Source organism: Plectropomus leopardus, chromosome 6 (assembly GCF_008729295.1).
Source record: "Plectropomus leopardus isolate mb chromosome 6, YSFRI_Pleo_2.0, whole genome shotgun sequence".
Classification (NCBI taxonomy): Eukaryota; Metazoa; Chordata; class Actinopteri; order Perciformes; family Serranidae; genus Plectropomus; species Plectropomus leopardus.
Window position 1 is genome coordinate 10,983,866 of NC_056468.1, and position 18,128 is coordinate 11,001,993.

At 43.0% G+C, this 18,128-nt stretch overlaps 1 protein-coding gene across 1 annotated transcript in view; it reads left to right on the plus strand.

Moving 5' to 3' along the window:
- Positions 1–18,128, plus strand: part of hmcn2 (hemicentin 2) — a 54,234-nt gene that overhangs the window by 14,205 nt on the left and 21,901 nt on the right. Inside the window, exons 20-38 of the mRNA XM_042487704.1 lie at positions 2,940–3,052; positions 4,872–5,031; positions 5,217–5,376; positions 7,902–8,029; positions 8,205–8,456; positions 10,573–10,656; positions 12,525–12,716; positions 12,813–12,943; positions 13,107–13,251; positions 13,868–13,994; positions 14,085–14,242; positions 14,721–14,999; positions 15,085–15,227; positions 16,371–16,521; positions 16,652–16,867; positions 16,977–17,090; positions 17,192–17,379; positions 17,478–17,574; positions 17,859–18,020. Coding sequence (XP_042343638.1) covers positions 2,940–3,052; positions 4,872–5,031; positions 5,217–5,376; positions 7,902–8,029; positions 8,205–8,456; positions 10,573–10,656; positions 12,525–12,716; positions 12,813–12,943; positions 13,107–13,251; positions 13,868–13,994; positions 14,085–14,242; positions 14,721–14,999; positions 15,085–15,227; positions 16,371–16,521; positions 16,652–16,867; positions 16,977–17,090; positions 17,192–17,379; positions 17,478–17,574; positions 17,859–18,020 — 3,000 coding nt within the window. The remainder of the gene's footprint in view (positions 1–2,939; positions 3,053–4,871; positions 5,032–5,216; positions 5,377–7,901; positions 8,030–8,204; positions 8,457–10,572; positions 10,657–12,524; positions 12,717–12,812; positions 12,944–13,106; positions 13,252–13,867; positions 13,995–14,084; positions 14,243–14,720; positions 15,000–15,084; positions 15,228–16,370; positions 16,522–16,651; positions 16,868–16,976; positions 17,091–17,191; positions 17,380–17,477; positions 17,575–17,858; positions 18,021–18,128) is intronic.

The window sequence follows — 18,128 nt, forward strand, 5'->3', positions numbered from 1 at the left end:
AAGATGAGGAGATCAATACCTCACCCACGCTGACTTTGAAGCTAGAGTCGGCACATGATTAGCTTAGCTTGGCATAAAGACTGAAGGCAGGGGAAAACAGCTAGGCTCGGTCCAAAGGTAACTTGGGGATACTCCAGGAAGTCATTGGCCTGTTCCAGTACATAACCCCCTGTAAAACCACAAATTAACATTTTCACATTTAAGCTTGTGTAGACATTAAACTGATCAAATGAGTCATATGTAAATAAGTGAGCTTTAAAGGTGCTGGTAGGTGGGTTTTGAAGGTACAAGGTAGATTTATTGTCATTTTTCTTTAAAGGTGGTTTAAGAAGAAATGAAATTAAAGTTGATCCTAAATCCTGCTACATTTGGTGCTTTTTGGTGTCAAAGGAGGAGTTGAGGAGTTTCACAGCCTGGAGAAAGAAGCTGCTCTGTAGTCTGGTGGTTTGGCAGCAGATATTTCTGTATCTTTCTCCAGATGGCAGCAGGGTAACCAGACTGTGGCTGGGGTGGCTGCTGTCTTTCAGTATCCTTTGGGCTCTGTGCAGACACCTCCCTTCACGGAGGTCGCTGATGCTCTGTAAATGGGAACCAGTGATGTTCTGGGCAGTTTTAATCACCTGCTGTAGCTGTCCTGGGCCATGCACAAACTATGCCAGTTTGTGATGTTTCCAGTCAGTATGCTTTCTATTGCTCCTTTGTAGAAGTCAACCAGGATCTTGCTCTGGAATTTAGCCCTCCTAAGGAACCTATAACTGTTCACCTGCTCCTGTTCAGCTCCACTGATGTAGACAGGGGTGTGTGTCTTTGCCTCCTTTATAAAACACTCATCATTGTTTGAAATGCGGCCGATGATGCTGGTGTCATCCGCATACTTCACAGTAGCGTTCTTCTTATGTCTAGGAGTGCAGTCATGGGTGTACAGTGTGAACAGAAGGGGGGTGAGCACACAGCCCTGGGGGGCTCTGGTGTTGAGCACTAATGTAGAGGAGGTGTGACTGCCAATTCAAACTCTCGCCCAAAGTGTTAAGTTTTCCGATCAGCTTCATGGGAGAGATTGTGTTGAATGCTGAGCTGAAGTCAGCAAACAGCATTGTGATGTAGCTGTCCTTATTGTTCAGGTGAGTAAAGACTGCGTGAAGAGCAGTAGATATGGCATCCTCTGTGGATATGTTGGTTCTGAAGGCATACTGTTAAGGGCCCAGGCTGGCAGGGATGTTGTATTTGATGTGCTGTCAAAGCACTTCAACAGAATGGGGGTAAGAGCCACAGGGCGATAGTCATTAAGACTAGATGATGGCTGTCTTGAGGCAAGAGGGAACAGTCTTTTGTGAGAGTGAGATGTTAAAAATGTCAGTTATAACATTTACAAGCTGATCAGCACAAGTTTTTAGTACACGTCCAGGAATATTGTCGGTGCTGGCGGACTTGTTTATATTCACTCTCAACAACTCTCAGGAATGATGTCACTGTCTTTGTGATCACCACCTCATCAACACATTTGCTGATATATGCTGTTACGGAAGATGCACATTCTTCAAGACTGATCTTGTTATCTTGAGTGGCAACTCAACTCTTGGTCCAAGGCAGGTCAACCTCACCCTGATGCTGGCTCTCCACCCTCTTTTCGTCTGGTGCTTTCGGTTTCCATTCTCCCCTCTGGTCTGACTGGCAGCTCGGCGTATGCCGTTTGTGCAGATCCTCGCACGGTCTGCTGCATTCAGTCCAAGACCCTCACAACTTTGTTGATGAGTACTTCTCTATCACAGAAAAGTCATGCTTCAGCAGAAGGGGCCATGAATCCTGTTGATTTGATTTATGACTATTAAAACATCCCCATTAGCCTCAGCTGTACTTTGGGTTTACTGCTTATGAGTAAATGTGAGCAATCTAATACCCTAAGCTAAGATGAATAACATTGTTGACCTACTCGCCATACATAAGCATTGTCACTGTGTTAGGCTAGCATGCTGATGTTAGCATTTAACTAAAAAGCCCTGTTATGCCTATGTAACATTAAAGCTAAGACGAGCTGTTATCAGCGCTTTAGATTCGTAGTCTTGTTTTATCCTCCGACTAAAGCAGGCTATCTGCTTATGCTAAGCTAAGGTAACCATCTAAACTGGTACTAGCTTTATCTTAAGTGTACCTCAGTAAATGTGTAGGGAGAGCCAGCTCCCAGTATGCTTAGCTTAGCATAAGGGCTGTAATCAGGGACTAATGGAGCTCACTAGCTAATGAACACATTATATCTCTTTTGTTTCAAACCTTTAACACCTAAAGTTGTTGTGGGGCGGTTATGTAAACCTGACTATTTCTTGACTGGGAGCAGTTGTCAGGCAACCAGCAGAGACTCCAGGATGTTATTGCTACAGACAAGAAATAGTAGGCAGATTTTTTTTTTTACCTTTGAACAGAGCCAGGGTAGCTGTTAACCCCTGCTAAGCTAACTGACTGCTGGCTCCAGCCTATTAATTACGACATACACCAGCATGAGAGTGGTATCAATCTTCTCATCTAACTCTCAGCAAGAAAGCAAACGAACCAGTTTCCCAAAATGTCAAACTACTCCCTGAAGTTCTTATTCCTGAAAACAGTTTTTATGTACTAGAGACACTAGCTGTGTTGGGGTATATGGTTTGCACAGTCATGCCAACAATGTGCTGACTCACCGTGGAAAACAACGATATGTCAATGACTTGGCCACCTGCTGTTATTAAAGTGAGAGGGTTCATTTATTGCATGCTTTGATGAAAGGGTCTTTTTGTTCATAGGCATGTAATGACAGACAGGCCAGATTACGGTTCATCATCGGTTTGTAATGAAGAAATGCCTCAAGCACTGACACTGCTGGCTGGTTAAGGCCAGTGATAATGCTGTGGGCCCGCTTCTTCACAGCCAGTCAGACAGCTGTGTTTTGTGACCTACTTCTTCCACAGTGCCCCCTGAGATCAACGCTGGTCCGTACCACTACATAGCCAACGAGGGTGTTGCCATCACACTGTCATGCAAGGCCACCGGAGTTCCCAAGCCAAATATTGTCTGGTCCAAGGTAGGATATCACACTCGCTGTCAGAATCCACTTTTCTTAATGATTGCTTTTGGCTGCATCCCATAAACCAATACATGACGAATTGGCTACTTCTTATTCCCACAACGTTATCACTTTGAGTTCATTCGCCTGAAAATGAATCATCATTAAGACTTTGTAAATAACTGTTGAAGTAATAGCCCTATCAGGTTTTACAATTAAACAAAAGATCAGTATCCAGTTATTTAGCAGTTGTGGGATCTAAAATTTGAGCCAAACCAGTCGTCAATAGGCTCTTAATCTGATCAGCTTTAGCATATTTATAATGATAGTAATACTAGTCATCTTCATCTAATAATGCTCTCTCTTTACTACTTTAACTTATATAATGTTTAAGCCTTAATAACATAATATTACATTTTATTTAAATTACATTTTTCAATTTTTACCTTCATTTTCCAGTGCTCATATAACAAAACTGTCTCTCCCTCTGGCTTTATATTTTATCTGGTTTGTCAGAACACTCTAAAAATACCACCGACAATAACAGTTTGCATTGCAATCAAGATTTGATTAACCTGACCAGGAGGGAGGTAACCATGGCAACTTTACCATATTGCAGCTTGACTGTGAGAAATCACTCAGGATTGTAATTGTACCTTAGGAATCTATTTAAAGCCTTGCTTTCAGCACCTTCCAGTACAACACTTGAATAAAAAAAGAATCACATCACGCCTCAAAGGTTAATATCAAAGTAGGCTGAACTAGTGCAAACCCAACATGCTCAGAGGGATACTTTGCCAATTTTCAATCAGCTTTGTATCAAAATTATACGGGTAGTAAGTGTAAATGGACTGTGGTAAACTTCCCTCCATCTAACCAGTGCCTAGATATCCAGCACAGCCGAAAAAACAGAGCTCTAACAGTTTAAGTAAGCAGCACTGATCACATATAAACCAAGATTCTCGCCTCAAATGCTGTCAGAAACATGAGATTGTTGCTAGCTGGCCAACATTGTTTCACACGTACGAGTTCGCATGAAGTCACCCACCAGCAGGAGCTTTTATTGGCCTGGTGCGGCGCAGTGCATTCTGATAGTTGTAGGTTGTCTTAAGAAAAAACATCCTTTTTGTCTCTTTTCTCTGGTGATGTAGCATCAATTTCAAAAGTGTTAGCATCTTTCTACTGCGTGGACATCATAGTTTCATTAAAAGGCCATCTTTTCGGCAATGAAATACTTCTTAATTCACCCAGAATGCAATATATGCAGCTTATCATCAGATGTTATCACTACATGTGTCATATACAGAAATACAACAACAGTGTCTTTTTAGCTGTGATACTGACTGCAGTGTGAACTTATTTTAGGCACAATCCAATGACTTTATTCCCAAATGATCAAATGTACACAGATAGATGTATATTGTCATTAAAAGCAGTTTTGGATCTCTCCAAATAAACACCACACCGTTACATAGCCAGCTTTACTGAGTGAGGTCAACGTACATATTGTTGAACTGAGCCATATTTGTCTTCCTTGCTTTCTCCCAAACATTTTCAGAAGAGCACTCAAGAGTCAAGTAAATTTCTTTTCTTGTCAGATAAAAGTGTATCTGTAAAAGCAATTTTATGTTCAAAGCAAGTGCTTGTGCAGCAGGCTGCATTCCTGCAAGCATGTATTGGGGATAGAGAGCAAGTTAAAGGGGCGCTCTGTAATTACATTAGACATCAAAGGTTGGGCTGTAAACCTTAAATCGAGCTTAGTGTCCCCAGCACTGTTGTGCGGACAGCTTTTATCCACAGTATATTCTGTCTGCTCTTATGCCTGTTGTTCCTCCAGGGAAGGCAGCCTCTGCCCAGGGACCACTCTACTCTGCGGTCTGACCCTGATGGATACCTCCACATCCCCCACCCCACCCCTGATGATGCAGGCATCTACATCTGCACTGCAACCAGTCCTGTGGGCTACGCTAGCCGAGAAATCCAGCTCAGTGTCAACAGTAAGGCAAATAAATGTTCCACCGCAGTCACCCAAACATGGCAGTGTTTGATTTAACAAAGGCTGACCTCTGTCGACAGACTATATGACTGTATGTTTCACTGTATGAAACATTTTTAGTAATTCAAAGCATGTTTAACTTAAAGCTTACATTGTATTCTTGCAACTTCTTTCCCTCTTTTCTAGCAACACCAAAGATAGTTGGTGTGACTGGCCATGACAATACAGTGAAGATGGCTGCAGAGGTGGGAACAGAGATTGTTCTCCCATGTGAGGCCCAGGGAAGTCCCTCTCCATTAGTCACATGGAGCAGAAATGGGCATCCCATCCCCCCTGTCACAGCTGGGTAAGTCTTACCTCACTCTGTCAATGATGCAATAAAAATTAGTTGAACCTCATGAAACAAAAGACAAAAACCTCTGACTCAGCTTTTTACAATGGTCTCTGTCTGAAGCTGGCTGCCATTCAGAGCTGCTGCTAATGTTTGGAGTTCATTTAGTGATGACTTTTGAAGGGCAGCTAGGCGGAGGCTGCAACAGTCTGCCGGAGAGCTGTGTGCGGGCTTCACTCTCTGGCTAAACTGAGGAGGAACATCTGGTCCCACATGGTTCGCCGATTCCTGACTTTCATGTGTGGTCACTCTGGGTGTAGACAAGGCTGGCTGACTGGGGACACAGACTGCATAGATGACAGACAGACTCAGGCCAGACACCAGACTGAATGGTTTTGGGGCTAGATAGAAGAATGACGGAGTGGGCTGTAAGCTACGGTGACTCAGATACAGTATGACTTGTGTGGGGCCAGGAAGAACAAGAAGAAGGTGGGGGTGGAGTAGGGGGTGCCAGGAAGAGGGGAGGAAAACGAACTGACAGAGGAAGAGATACAAGCCCTGTCTGCCTGATGTTCAGATTCCCTGGGGTGCTTCAGCAGTAAAACAACATGCTGACTCTTTACTAGTCCTGTCTGATGAGAATAACACATCTCTGTGAACAACCCCCACATCAGGCCATGCTTTGCATATGCGCTACCTGCGGAAACAAGCACGCTGTGAAGGAGGGAGATTCATTCTCTCCAGCTACACTGTTGGGTTAGAGGAAATGACCAGGGGGTGCTGATTGTTGAAATAACTTAAAGCAGTGGGCGGTAAGATTTAGCCATAGCCATAGCCATGAAAAAGGTTAGCACTAACAAAAAGGTAGAAGGGGGATGGGTCAGGACCCAGAGCTTTTCAACACTCAGTCAGTGGATTTGTTCACTTTAAAACCCAATTCTGATGAGGCCAATTTGTCCCCGTTAGTCTTTGTGTCAGACTGTGTACACAGATGACTTGACACCAATGTGGGGAGTGATGGACGGGCGAGAGGGGTGGTTCATGTCTTGTGTGCTTGAGCTTGTGTCAGCCTTCACTGTGGTATTGCCGAGCTGCAGCGCTGCAGTGCGAGCAGCACAGACCACTGCAGAGGCAGTCATTTGGTTCCAATGTTGCTGTCTCTCCTAAGGCTGTTTGAGGAGGTGGGGGAGCGACATTACACCATATGTGCAGCTGAAATAGAGAGCTCTTTGTGCTTCGAGCTCATTTCCACTAACATGAACATGTTATTGTTAGAATTCAGTTGCTTAGCATACACACTTATCTAAGATAAATCACAGAGGTGTGTTTACATTTGCGCATATTATGCATTTATACAGCTGGATAGCTTCTGGTGCACTTCTCGTTACCACACACCCCTTTAAAGTTGCTGACCTACATTTACGTACTCTTAACCTACATTTAACTGCTGCTTTTGTTTTTGCTACAAATCATGTTTTTGGAGTGAAGGGTAATGTATGTGATCACCTCCACCTGTCTTCTTGTTTGTCAGTGACAAACACCTATGAAAGGAATGAATGGCTTGGCATAAACGTTGCTTTCTAATGGAGATCTGTGTGAGCTTCCATGTAGAACCACCATCAGGCTAACCTTTTGATTTCAGATTATCTGTATTTCCTGACCCCTAAGTGATAAACAAACAATAGCAGCTGTGCACATTACTACTGTCAACAAAAAGAAATGCATTGATTTGTATGAGCCTATGACCTTTCCCACAGAGACACCAACAAGGTCAAACTTTGGCTGCTTTTTTGCACTGTAATTACCCTGCACAATTGTAATTGTGAAAGTAACAACTCACCAGAGATTACAAGGCCCTGGCTATGGTCCACTCTCCACTTAGTGCTTTCTTTATCCATAACTTTCATTCATCACTAGATCCATTTTTCTTTCTTGCAACCCAACAACACACATGCAAAGAGGTCATCAATAGTTACAACATATTTAAAGTCTTTATTGGTGTGACTTTCTTTCATGCTTTGTTTTGTATTTAGAGCCAAGAAAATCACTTTAAAGTGAAGTAAATCCAGTACAATGGACAATGTAGTGTTATGCTCCTCTCTTTTCACAAATTCCTCAAAATGTGCAAATATTATATACATAATTTGCATACTAATGAATCACTTTATCAATGTGCTTCTGGCAGTAGCTGTGCTGGGAATACACTTTCTGAATCTGTTTACAGGAACTGTTTTCATCAACTCATCTCCTACTAAAAATAGAAACAGAAGCAAAACCACATCTTGAAATGTGTCCTCGCAGACACACAACCGTCAAGGTTTACCAATACTATAAACACTGGGCAGCCTTTATAAGTATTTTAATATTTATGTGCTCATATAGATGCAGTCATGCGCTGTAATGTAAATAAGACACGAGAGGGAAATATCGCTTCAAAACAAACACTCATTCCCCTAAAACACAGTGGCTGTAGTTTTTCAGTGATTCATAGTGCTGCACTTTCTCCATCCCTTTGTCCTTGACCCCTACCCACTCTCCAGGTTCACTGTTCTGCCTTCAGGCTCTCTGAGGATCACTGATGTGCGCCTGATTGATAGTAAACTGTACACCTGCACTGCAGAAAACCCAGCAGGCAACGTGTCCCTGAGCTACAATTTACACATTCAAGGTAACTCTGTGCAACTTTGTTAGAAAGTTGATCTAGAAACCTTAGTTTTTTTATGTTTTCATATGAACACGTCACTTCTAACATAAAGTATGTAAAATATCTGAGATATGTCAATAAATAGATGTGTAACAGGTGTGGTGAGACATGTATTTAGGATGTTTGTTTTTGTCCTCAGCTAAACCCAGAATTCAGCCAGCACCTTCCCTCCTGAAAGCCTTGATTGGTCAAAGAGTGACTCTGCCATGTGTGGTCCAGGGAGAGCCAAGCCCTGAGGTCAGTTGGTTTCACAATGGACTTCCTGTTGGGGTCAAGAACACTTCGCCACTCAGGATCCAGCAGGTCAGCCTGGCTGACCAGGGCACTTACCAGTGTGTGGCCAGGAACAGCGCGGGACAGGAGACTTTGGAGATCAAGCTGGAAATTCTTGGTGATTATCTGCAGTGCAGACCCCCTGTTTGTTCACTTTGTGAATAAGCATAAATTAATACAACTCTGCTGCATGTACAGCATTGTGAATCATGGAAAACGTATTTAAGTAACCATTTCCTAGCACTTGCAATATGAGGATTTATATACACTGACAGTGTCCCAGTTTAAGCTCTCCCAGTCTTTAGGGGTGCATTCTCTGGAGGCACAGTAGCTCCATGTTGCAAGAGCATGAAGGCCGGGTTGTACTTGATAAGAAATGATTCGCGCCACGTGTTGTCCTATGACGTTAGAAATCAAGTGTTTGTAGTTGTTTCACATGGCCACACTTGATAGAGGAGAGAAAAACCAGCTGTCATGGGGAAGGGGGAAACTTACAGTATGGTGGTAATGGAGTACAATTTCATTCTCTCCAGGAATACATTTGTAATATTTCACTCAGTTGTTAACAAAGACGTTACAGAAAGTTATTGTAGCTGAATGAAGAAGTAGAATGAATAGAGCTAGAGAGAAAGAAGTTTAAACATTGACATGAATGACAGATTGTTGGTTTTGTTGAGTTACAAAAATGGTCGGACACAGGCCCCCCCATAATCCAACTTTGGAAAGGACTGGGAGTTGGGGTAACCAAAGCTAACTGACCATATGAAAAGCACTTCTGATGGAGTACTGTATACCGACCTGTCTTTTAGGCCTCTATCAACTTGTGTAAGTTCTGCACTCAGACTGTTGTCGCCAATTGTAGCCAATTGGTAGGGTGCCACAGGGGTCTACTCTTGGTCCATTACTTTTTTCTCTCAGCCCCCACCCACCCCCACCCCATTTAAATGTAGAAAGTTTTTCAAGCTCTTTCATACCTGTCAATTATCTGCTCATTCTGTAAACTTGAAGACTATCTGTAAATGAACATCATTGTCATTGCCAAAGTACAATTTGTTTACTGATCCACTGTGAAAAAAATCAGATGTCAAAAAATTAGTTCCTCAAAATATAAGATCTGTATCCCATTAAAGGGGAACTACGCCCATTTTCCAAATTCATGGTCTAAGGTAGTCTAAAAATTTCAGTACACATGAACAGTTTTTCCCCAAATTCTAAACCTGGAGTCCTAAAAAGTCAATTTGTGATGTCGTAAGATATAAAGTCTGCTCCACAGACAATGAATCGTGAAGGATGTTGTAGATGACACTGAAATCAGGCAGGGAAATATTGAGAGTATATGGGTACATTTTCTTTTTCAGGACTGAAAACACTATATAGATTAAAGCTCATTTGGGTATAAAAAAAGAAAACGAACATTCTGTGGGTTCACAGAAGCAAGCTCTTATTCATCATCTATGGAGCAGCTCCAGACTTTATACTTGATGACATCACAAGTTGAGACTTACTTCTCTGGTGTGCGGCTCTGAAAGAGAGTAGCTAATGTTCACAAATATTTATTGAATGTCCTTAGGCCATCAAAATAACATTGGAATTCCTAATTTAGGTGATGTTCCCCTTTAAGCCCCGGTCACGTGCGCCCCACCTGTCATGCCTCTGTGCCCTTCAGGGGCGTCCGCCTCACAATTTGAGAAATGCTGCATTATACATAGATAACATTATTCTTCCTAAGCAGTACTCCAATTCCCGCTTTTATGCAAATGACATATTTATATGCCCCTGGTTCCACTCTATCCCAGACTGCTACTCATCTTCAGTCTCCCTTTGATGCTTTCCCGAGATCCCTACCCCTAAGATCAAGTAGATGTGTTTGTACTAAACCATGGTAGAGCTAGTATGCACCTTTTAAATAGAATGAAATGAAAGCTTCTGTCGAGATTTTTTCCTGTACCTTAGAGATTTTAAAGTGGTGCCTTCTGATGCTTTTTTAATTAGTCTTTTCATTAGTGTTATGAATTATATTTGCTGATTGATTGTTGGTTGTCTGGCTTCAGAAGTGATGTTTTTGGATGCTGTTTGTGGGGTAGTCTGATGAATATTTTCATGCTCTTGATCTCACTGAGACTCCCTAATTAAATACACCAGAACCTCTATTAGTGATTGGACTAATACTCATTACATTTTCAATTTACAGTTCACTTTGAACCAGCACTCAACATCTTTTTCTGTCCTCACAGAGGCCCCGTCCTTTGCAGAACCTGGAGATGCCATCATGGAGAAAGTAGCGAACAGCAAAGTCATCATCCCTTGCCCTGCTGAAGGTATGAAATGATTCACACATGAGTCAGCCTCCGAAAAACTTAGAAGAATGTGGCAATAAAAGGTCTGGCATTTTAGAAGAGGTACAATTTACAGGTCGTGACTAAGGTTTTCAGAGTCTAAATCGGATGCATCATTTTTCAGTTGGTTTTTATGACACAAGAGAAAAATCCATGTATAATGTAGAAAAGATATGTGTGTATTCGTGCACCATCAAAGGAAGGTTTCGCTGTCAATGTAAACTTTTAGTTGTCAAATCAGAAACAAAGCTCCCTGCTATCTTTAAAGGCGTATCCTCCTTTTTATCGCAGCACCCAAAGGCACGCTGTTGTCTCTATATTTTAACATCTCTGACAGTGTGAACAAGGTAAAGTCCTGGAGGGATGAGCAGAGCTCGCTATTTTATGAAGACACAGTGAGTGTGTTTGTCTGTCGATGCACTGATGGATACTTACTATCTGACAGCCTGTTTTAAACAGGTATTGTTTGTGTGGAGCTGTGTCATGGTTACCAGCACGGTGAGAGAAGGTGAGGGCTATGTCCAATGTAGAGCAACAGCTGGAACATCAGTCTGCCTGCTGCCTCAGTGAGCCACATCTGCTTTCCTCTGCGTTGGGGCCTGCTGGGAGAGGAATCCTAATTACAGGCTGCTGCTGGCAGATGAAGGACAGAGATGTCTGAGGTGCACTGTGAAGCACAGGAAGAGGAAGATGAAGCCACTCTAGCCCTCCTTCCATCCAAGTCACACGGGCAGGCAGACAGGCAGACTGTACCAGGCCACTGAGGGCTCTCACAGAAATGCATGATGTTCTTGACACCCTAGAGAGGCAGCCAGCAGCAGGAAACAAGGATTCCTTCATTGTTCTCTTGAGATCTATCTGTATGAGAGAGATAAAGCGCAGTCTCTGCCAGGAGGATATTATTAATTCACCAACAAGCGCATTGCATTTGATCGAGGTAATTATTTGAGAAACACATGGAAGAGATAATCTCCGACTTCGTCAGCCCCAACAAGTAAATTCAAAGTCTACTAATGAGATCTGTTAACATCTAAAGCCTAACATCTGTATGCGTTTCCTCCCAGCAATGAGATAATGAATTTGCTTAGAGCTCCTTAACTGTAAACATGTGTTCGGAGAGGCAATGGACGATAACATCACCTTTGCTGGTGCTGTGTGTCCTGCGGTTAGTATTTTTTTGGATTGAGGAAGGACTCAGTGTTTGATTTCCCTTCCTCGTCCATGGTGTTTGTATATGTAACACCTCTGTAAATAGACAGAGCTGTGGCATTTGGATCCCCTACACTGCCCTGCTCTTTCATGGTGACTCACTGCGTTTGTCCTTGTCCCCAGAAATCTGTTGTGTTGAGTACAAAATCTTCCACCTTCTCCCCCATTTCACCTTTCTCCTCTTGACCATTTCCACCTCTTTTCCACCCAGTAATCCACAGAACACATCTGTTTCAGGCTCCTAAACGTACGCACCAGTGCCTTTGAACTACTCCTCCGACCACTCCTATTCTTACTACTCAAGACTCTCCTCAGTGTCTGGTGATAAATCTTGATGCTTGTGTTTTAAACCGTACATCTTGCATCTCTCCAGCACACTGTGTCTTTCTATTTTATGTGACTCTAACCTTGAAATCTTAAGCTCGCAGGCTACAAGGACCCACTTTGGCAATGTCTCCCCCGCTGTCCCGCTGTCCAACAGATAAATGTAGAGCTGGCTTTTTCTAGTCTGGGCTGCCTGCCCATTAAGTTCCCCCGTAGAGAAGCACAGAGATGGAAGTAACTTTTCTTTCTGTCAGACGTGATCAATAAAGCTCAGTTTATGCTGGCTCACAATTCCTCTCTTGTCTCCGCACCTGCAGGTTCACCTCATCCCAAGGTGCGCTGGTTCAAGAACGGCCTGGAGATACACCCTGAACAATCAGAGCTTTCTGTGGCGAGGGATGGAGCTCTCATAATTAGCACAGCGTCTGCCAGCCACAGCGGGGACTTCAAGTGTGTGGCTACCAATGAGGCAGGCTCTGTGGAGAGAAAGACAAGGCTGAAAGTAAATGGTGAGAAGTCATTTTCCTCTATTTTTCTCCGGCCTGACAAAATATCTTAAACTGAACTGAAACATAGTGTAAATAAAATCGTTTGCACTTGTACAGTTCCCCCAGAGATCCAAGATGATGGGCAGCCAAGGAACCTCACTGTCACCTTGAAGCAGCCTCTTACTCTGGGCTGCGATGCCTTTGGGATCCCCTCCCCAACAATCACCTGGACTAAAGATGGTCATCCTGTGAGTGCTTTTCACCCCGAACTCCCATCTACAGTTAATGTCAAATGTGGACTGCATGTTAATATACCTTGTTGATGTTTAGCTGTACAATGCCACCAAGTGGTCATTGCTTTAATTACAATTAAACACAAAGGATGCACTATAATGATTACTGTACATCCAGGTGGACAGTCCTGGGGTCCATCTGCAGAACGGAAACAGGCTGCTGAGAATCTACAGAGTTCAGCCAGAACATGCAGGAAGATTTGCATGCACGGTTCAAAACTCAGCTGGGGAGGCCCGCAGAGAATATCACATAGTGGTGCAAGGTGAGCTCATAAACCAGCTGTCACGGACTGACACTGTTATTTAGTATTTTAAGAATAGAGTGGGGGAAAGACAGATGTAAGGATACCGATAACATTGAGTAAGAGAGTCAAAATTATTTATTATTTATTTATTTATTTTGGACTGTCAAGAACAGTGGTCTAATGCCCCTAACGAACTTTGAACTTTAATACTCCACTTAATGTAACATACACCTAAAACTAGACTAGACTAACCATTAAAGTCAAAGCTAATGTACACATGCTGTGTTTTTTTGCACCTTCAAATCCATTGTTGTCAATATAGACATGTGAAAGGCGTGCTCCAGTGCAAAACAACATTGTCGGGGTAGACATTCTAATTCCCAAATGCCCATTTTTTATCTTGAGAAGGCTGCATCCTATGATAAACAAAAAAGTTCAACTTTTGGAATGCAGTAACACATATAATATGTCATGTAATGAGGAACAACTAATCACAATGGGCAGATATCTTCCATAAATAACAGGATCATCAGGTGAAGCACCCAGCGCCTGACCTTGCATTGTCCCAGCCCTAAATACATAAAACCATGTGTGCTAACCAGTGTATTTGTGATGTATGTGCACATTGTTACAGCTCCGCCAGTGATATCAGGAGCATCCCGGCTGCAGGAGTTAACTGTGGTACTGGCCCAGGAGGTGGAGTTTCAGTGTCGAGTCAGCGGACGGCCAGCACCTAGAGTGGAATGGAGCCGCGATGGAGAGTGAGCATCACTCAAACAGTTTATTGATGTGACATTCAGCACCACCCACCCATAGTATTGATCTAATCCACTGTTCTTTCCTCTCTCCAGGGTGCTGTCCCGCGATGGAGACCCTCATGTGGAGTTTCTGGAAGATGGCCAGGTGCTGAAGGTGAAGTCAGTGAGACTTAGGGACCAGGGGCTTTACCAGTGTCTGGCCAGTAACAACGCTGGAACTCAGATGCGCCAGTTCAGGCTCACAGTGCAAGGTTGTTACCTTATATAAGACACATACACTCTGGCATGAATTCAGCTTATATTCTCAATTGTTTTCTTTCCCCACATAAAGAAAATAAACATAGATGACAAAAAAATCCTTTAAAAGTTACTGGGATATTGAGTTGATTTCTTTTCCGAACTTGCTGTGGCTGCAGTGTTTAAAGTTAGTGAACACAATATTTAATTCATGTGTAGACCTCGCCTGCACAGTTGTATAATTCGACTTACACCATACTGCCCGGTCTATGACCACAGATGGAATTCTCTTCATGCAGCGCTCAGGGATTTCTGTGTTACCTACAGAGCCCTTGCTGTAATTGCTCAGAGTATTGGACACTGCATTTCTGTTTTAGAAGGTCTCCTGCACAAAACAGGCCAATCCCCTGAGGATCTATTCATCCTGCACTATGTGCCAGTAAAAATCTTACTGGCTGTTAATCATTGACATGTTTCGGGCTTTCCCTCCAGCTCCCCCCACCATCAAGGGCCCCAACGAAACCTCGGAGGTGTCAGTGGTGCTGGGTTTCCCCACAGTTCTTCCCTGTGATGTCGAGGGCTCACCCACACCCAGTATCACCTGGCTGAAGGACAACCAGCCCATCGTGTCCAGCCCACAGTCCACATACACCCGTGGCGGACAGGCTCTGCGACTGGGCTCAGCGCAGGGAGACAGCACTGGCATCTACACCTGCAGGGCCACAAATCCAGCCGGCACTGCCGTCAAACATTATTCCCTGAGTGTTCTGGGTAAGAGACATCTGAGTCACGTACACGTTAAAGTGACTGAGACAGAACTTTTAATGAAACACCTGTTTTTTCACCCTCTCATCAGTACCTCCACAGATAGAAGGCGACTCTACATCGCTAATGTTTGGTGGTAAGGAAGAGAAAGTACGGATCAACGGGAGTTTAACTCTCTCCTGCCTGAGCAAAGGTTTTCCTGAGCCCAAGGTTAATTGGTTCAAAGACGGTCAGGTTGGTGTCTTATTCTCACACATCTCTTAAAACCACAAACATGTACTTCTTAAGTGAGCTAGTTGTAACCTCTATCAGCCTCTACTGGCATTCAGTATGAATTGCAACCGCCTCAACAGAATTTACATCCTCTTGCACAAGCCACTTCCACACATTTTTGTGCTATGAGTCCTTATGGGAAAAAATGTAGAAGAAGAATCCAGTCATTAAATATGATGTAATAAACTGTAATAATACTGTTTTGCCCTGTTTGTTTTTTTCCTTGACCTGCATGTTTTCATGTGCAGCTTGATTTTTTGCAACATTAAATGTTTAGCATTTGTGTGTGTGCTTGTGTGCATGTTAAACCAGGCCCCAAATAGGGAGCAGCAGAAAATGCATGACGATTATGTGGATTTTAGGTGGATAGCATTAGATGTATTGTTTCCATGTTATTTTTTTTTTGTTTGTTTTTTTTCTGGTCATCATTATAAAAGCCAGATATTTAAATACCTGATAGATGTTTGGTTGAACCAGTGATGCTTTCCTAACCTTTCAAACCCAGCACTGATACTGATACCTATACTAACATTTGAGGTGAGACTGGAAAGCAATAAAAGAGCACTCTACCAATGTAGGATTGCTCTCCTATAACATTGTTAGCAATTGCTATTTAAAAAAGATAAAAAAAAATTAGTGCAGCAGAAACAGAGATAACATCTTTTTTATTCCCTGCATTCTTCTTCAAGTCAAAACCTGGCTCCTGCATTACCCACAATAAAATCAACCGCCAATAGTTCAGTCAGAGATTAAGGTGTGTTTTCTAAGTCCTGTTATTAGACTTTAATGTGTGACATCATAGAGTGCCCCAGGGATGACATTTCTCCTACGTTCTAGATCAAAGGTGAAAATCTCTTCAGCTAGTAATAAGCACAGACCTTATTTCATGCTTTTAACTAAAAACCTATTCAGGAAACCCATTTACTTTGATAGAGGAAACCAGAGGTGCTAAAATGTTACATTTCCAGGTTTTAGGACCTACTTCTGGTGTTCTCTATTGGCGATTTCCTTTAATGGCTCTTGAAGAAATAAACTTTCCACAGATTGCAAATAGGAGCTATATTCCACCCCAACTATATCAACTGAATTTTTTTTTATCTTTAGTTGCTGACTGGAAATGTCCATGCCGGCATTCAGGAGAGTGGGCACATCCTCATCATAGAGAACGCCATGCTGTCCCACGAGGGGCAGTACACTTGCGTGGTCACCAACTCTGCAGGAGAGGACAAGAGAGACTTTCATGTCACCATTCAGGGTGTGTTTAAGTTCAGTGTAAAAAAAATATTTTACAGAAACTTATAGATTTACATTTTTAGATTTTTTTTTTTAAATCCTTGGGAATTAATAGAAAGTGACCTGTCATAAACATGCTCTTGTTTTGCTAGTTCCTCCCATCTTTCAGCGGGTGACTAACAGAGAAGCGGCCTGGGCTCTGGGACATGAGGGTGACGATAACGAGGACATGGTAGATAAGAGGGAGGTGGTCCTGGGTCATCCAATCAGCCTGTCCTGTGAGAGTAATGCCATCCCACCTCCAAAGCTCAGCTGGTACAAGGATGGACGAAAACTCACCTCTGCTGATGGAGTGGTACTCCTCCCAGGTCAGAGAGGGTGATATCAGTTTAAAGCAGTAGTGTGGTTGTTATGCATGGCAGGGCCTTAATGTGCATGGGTAAATCTGCTGTTGAATGTGTGGGTTGGTTCTTTCAGGTGGACAGGTGTTACAAATTGCCCGAGTGCAGAAAGAAGATGCTGGGAAGTACACATGTCAGGCTGTTAATGAGGCCGGAGAGGACCGCATGCACTTTGAGCTGGAGATTTTGGGTAAGCAAGTGCATAATTAAGTTGTAATTAAAATATATTGCAATTGGAAGAGATACAAAATATTTTCTGATGGGGATATCAGTCGTGTTTTCCCTTCTCAGTCCCTCCTGTGATCATGGGAGCATCAGAGGAGTTTATGGAGGAAATGGGAGCAGTGGTCAACAGCACTGTGGTCCTCCACTGCGATGTGACTGGACACCCTGCCCCAGTCATATCCTGGCTGAGAGATGGGCAGCCGGTGCACGCAGACTCACAGCACCACATCAGTGAAGATGGGACTCAGCTGCAGGTTAGTCATTGTTGACTTTCAGACAAATATCAGCTTGTAAACAGATCCAACTGTGACTGTGTTGTACTGAGGATAACGCCTCAATCCCAATCTTTCAGCTCCTCAGTGTCCAGGTTTCAGACATGGCTGGGTATTTGTGTGTAGCTGAGAATAAGGTGGGAACAGTTGAAAAGCTCTTCAGTCTGACAGTGCAAGGTAAGAAAAGTCCAGAACTCAAAAAACGGGTGCTCGGTTATGACACAAATCATAAACATGATTAATTTGGTCAATGCTGAGATCAGGATTATTTTAAACCATTGTTCATTGACTTTGAACACATCATGCAATTGTTAAACTAAAAATATACTCTACCTCTGTGTATTCACTTTCCCATGGAATCACAAGGACCAGTGCCTGTAATTCATAATGGATGTTTCTGAATGATCTTTGATGAATTATGTTCTCTAAGGGTACAAACATAACTGTTGTATCTATTTCAGTGCCTCCAAAAATTATTGGCCCAAAGGAGGAGGAGGTTAGTGTGATAGAGGGCCACATGGTGTCAATGCTGTGCGACGTCCAAGCGTACCCTCCTCCAGAGATCACCTGGACCAGAGACGGGCAGATCCTCCACTTCAGCACTGGCATCCACATTCTGCCAGGTCAGACCTCGGCCACTCTGCAACGGCCAAATAATTCTTTTGTCAGGAGCATTTCCTTTGTTTGAATCTAATGATGGCCCAGATATTACATTTTATATCATGTTAAAT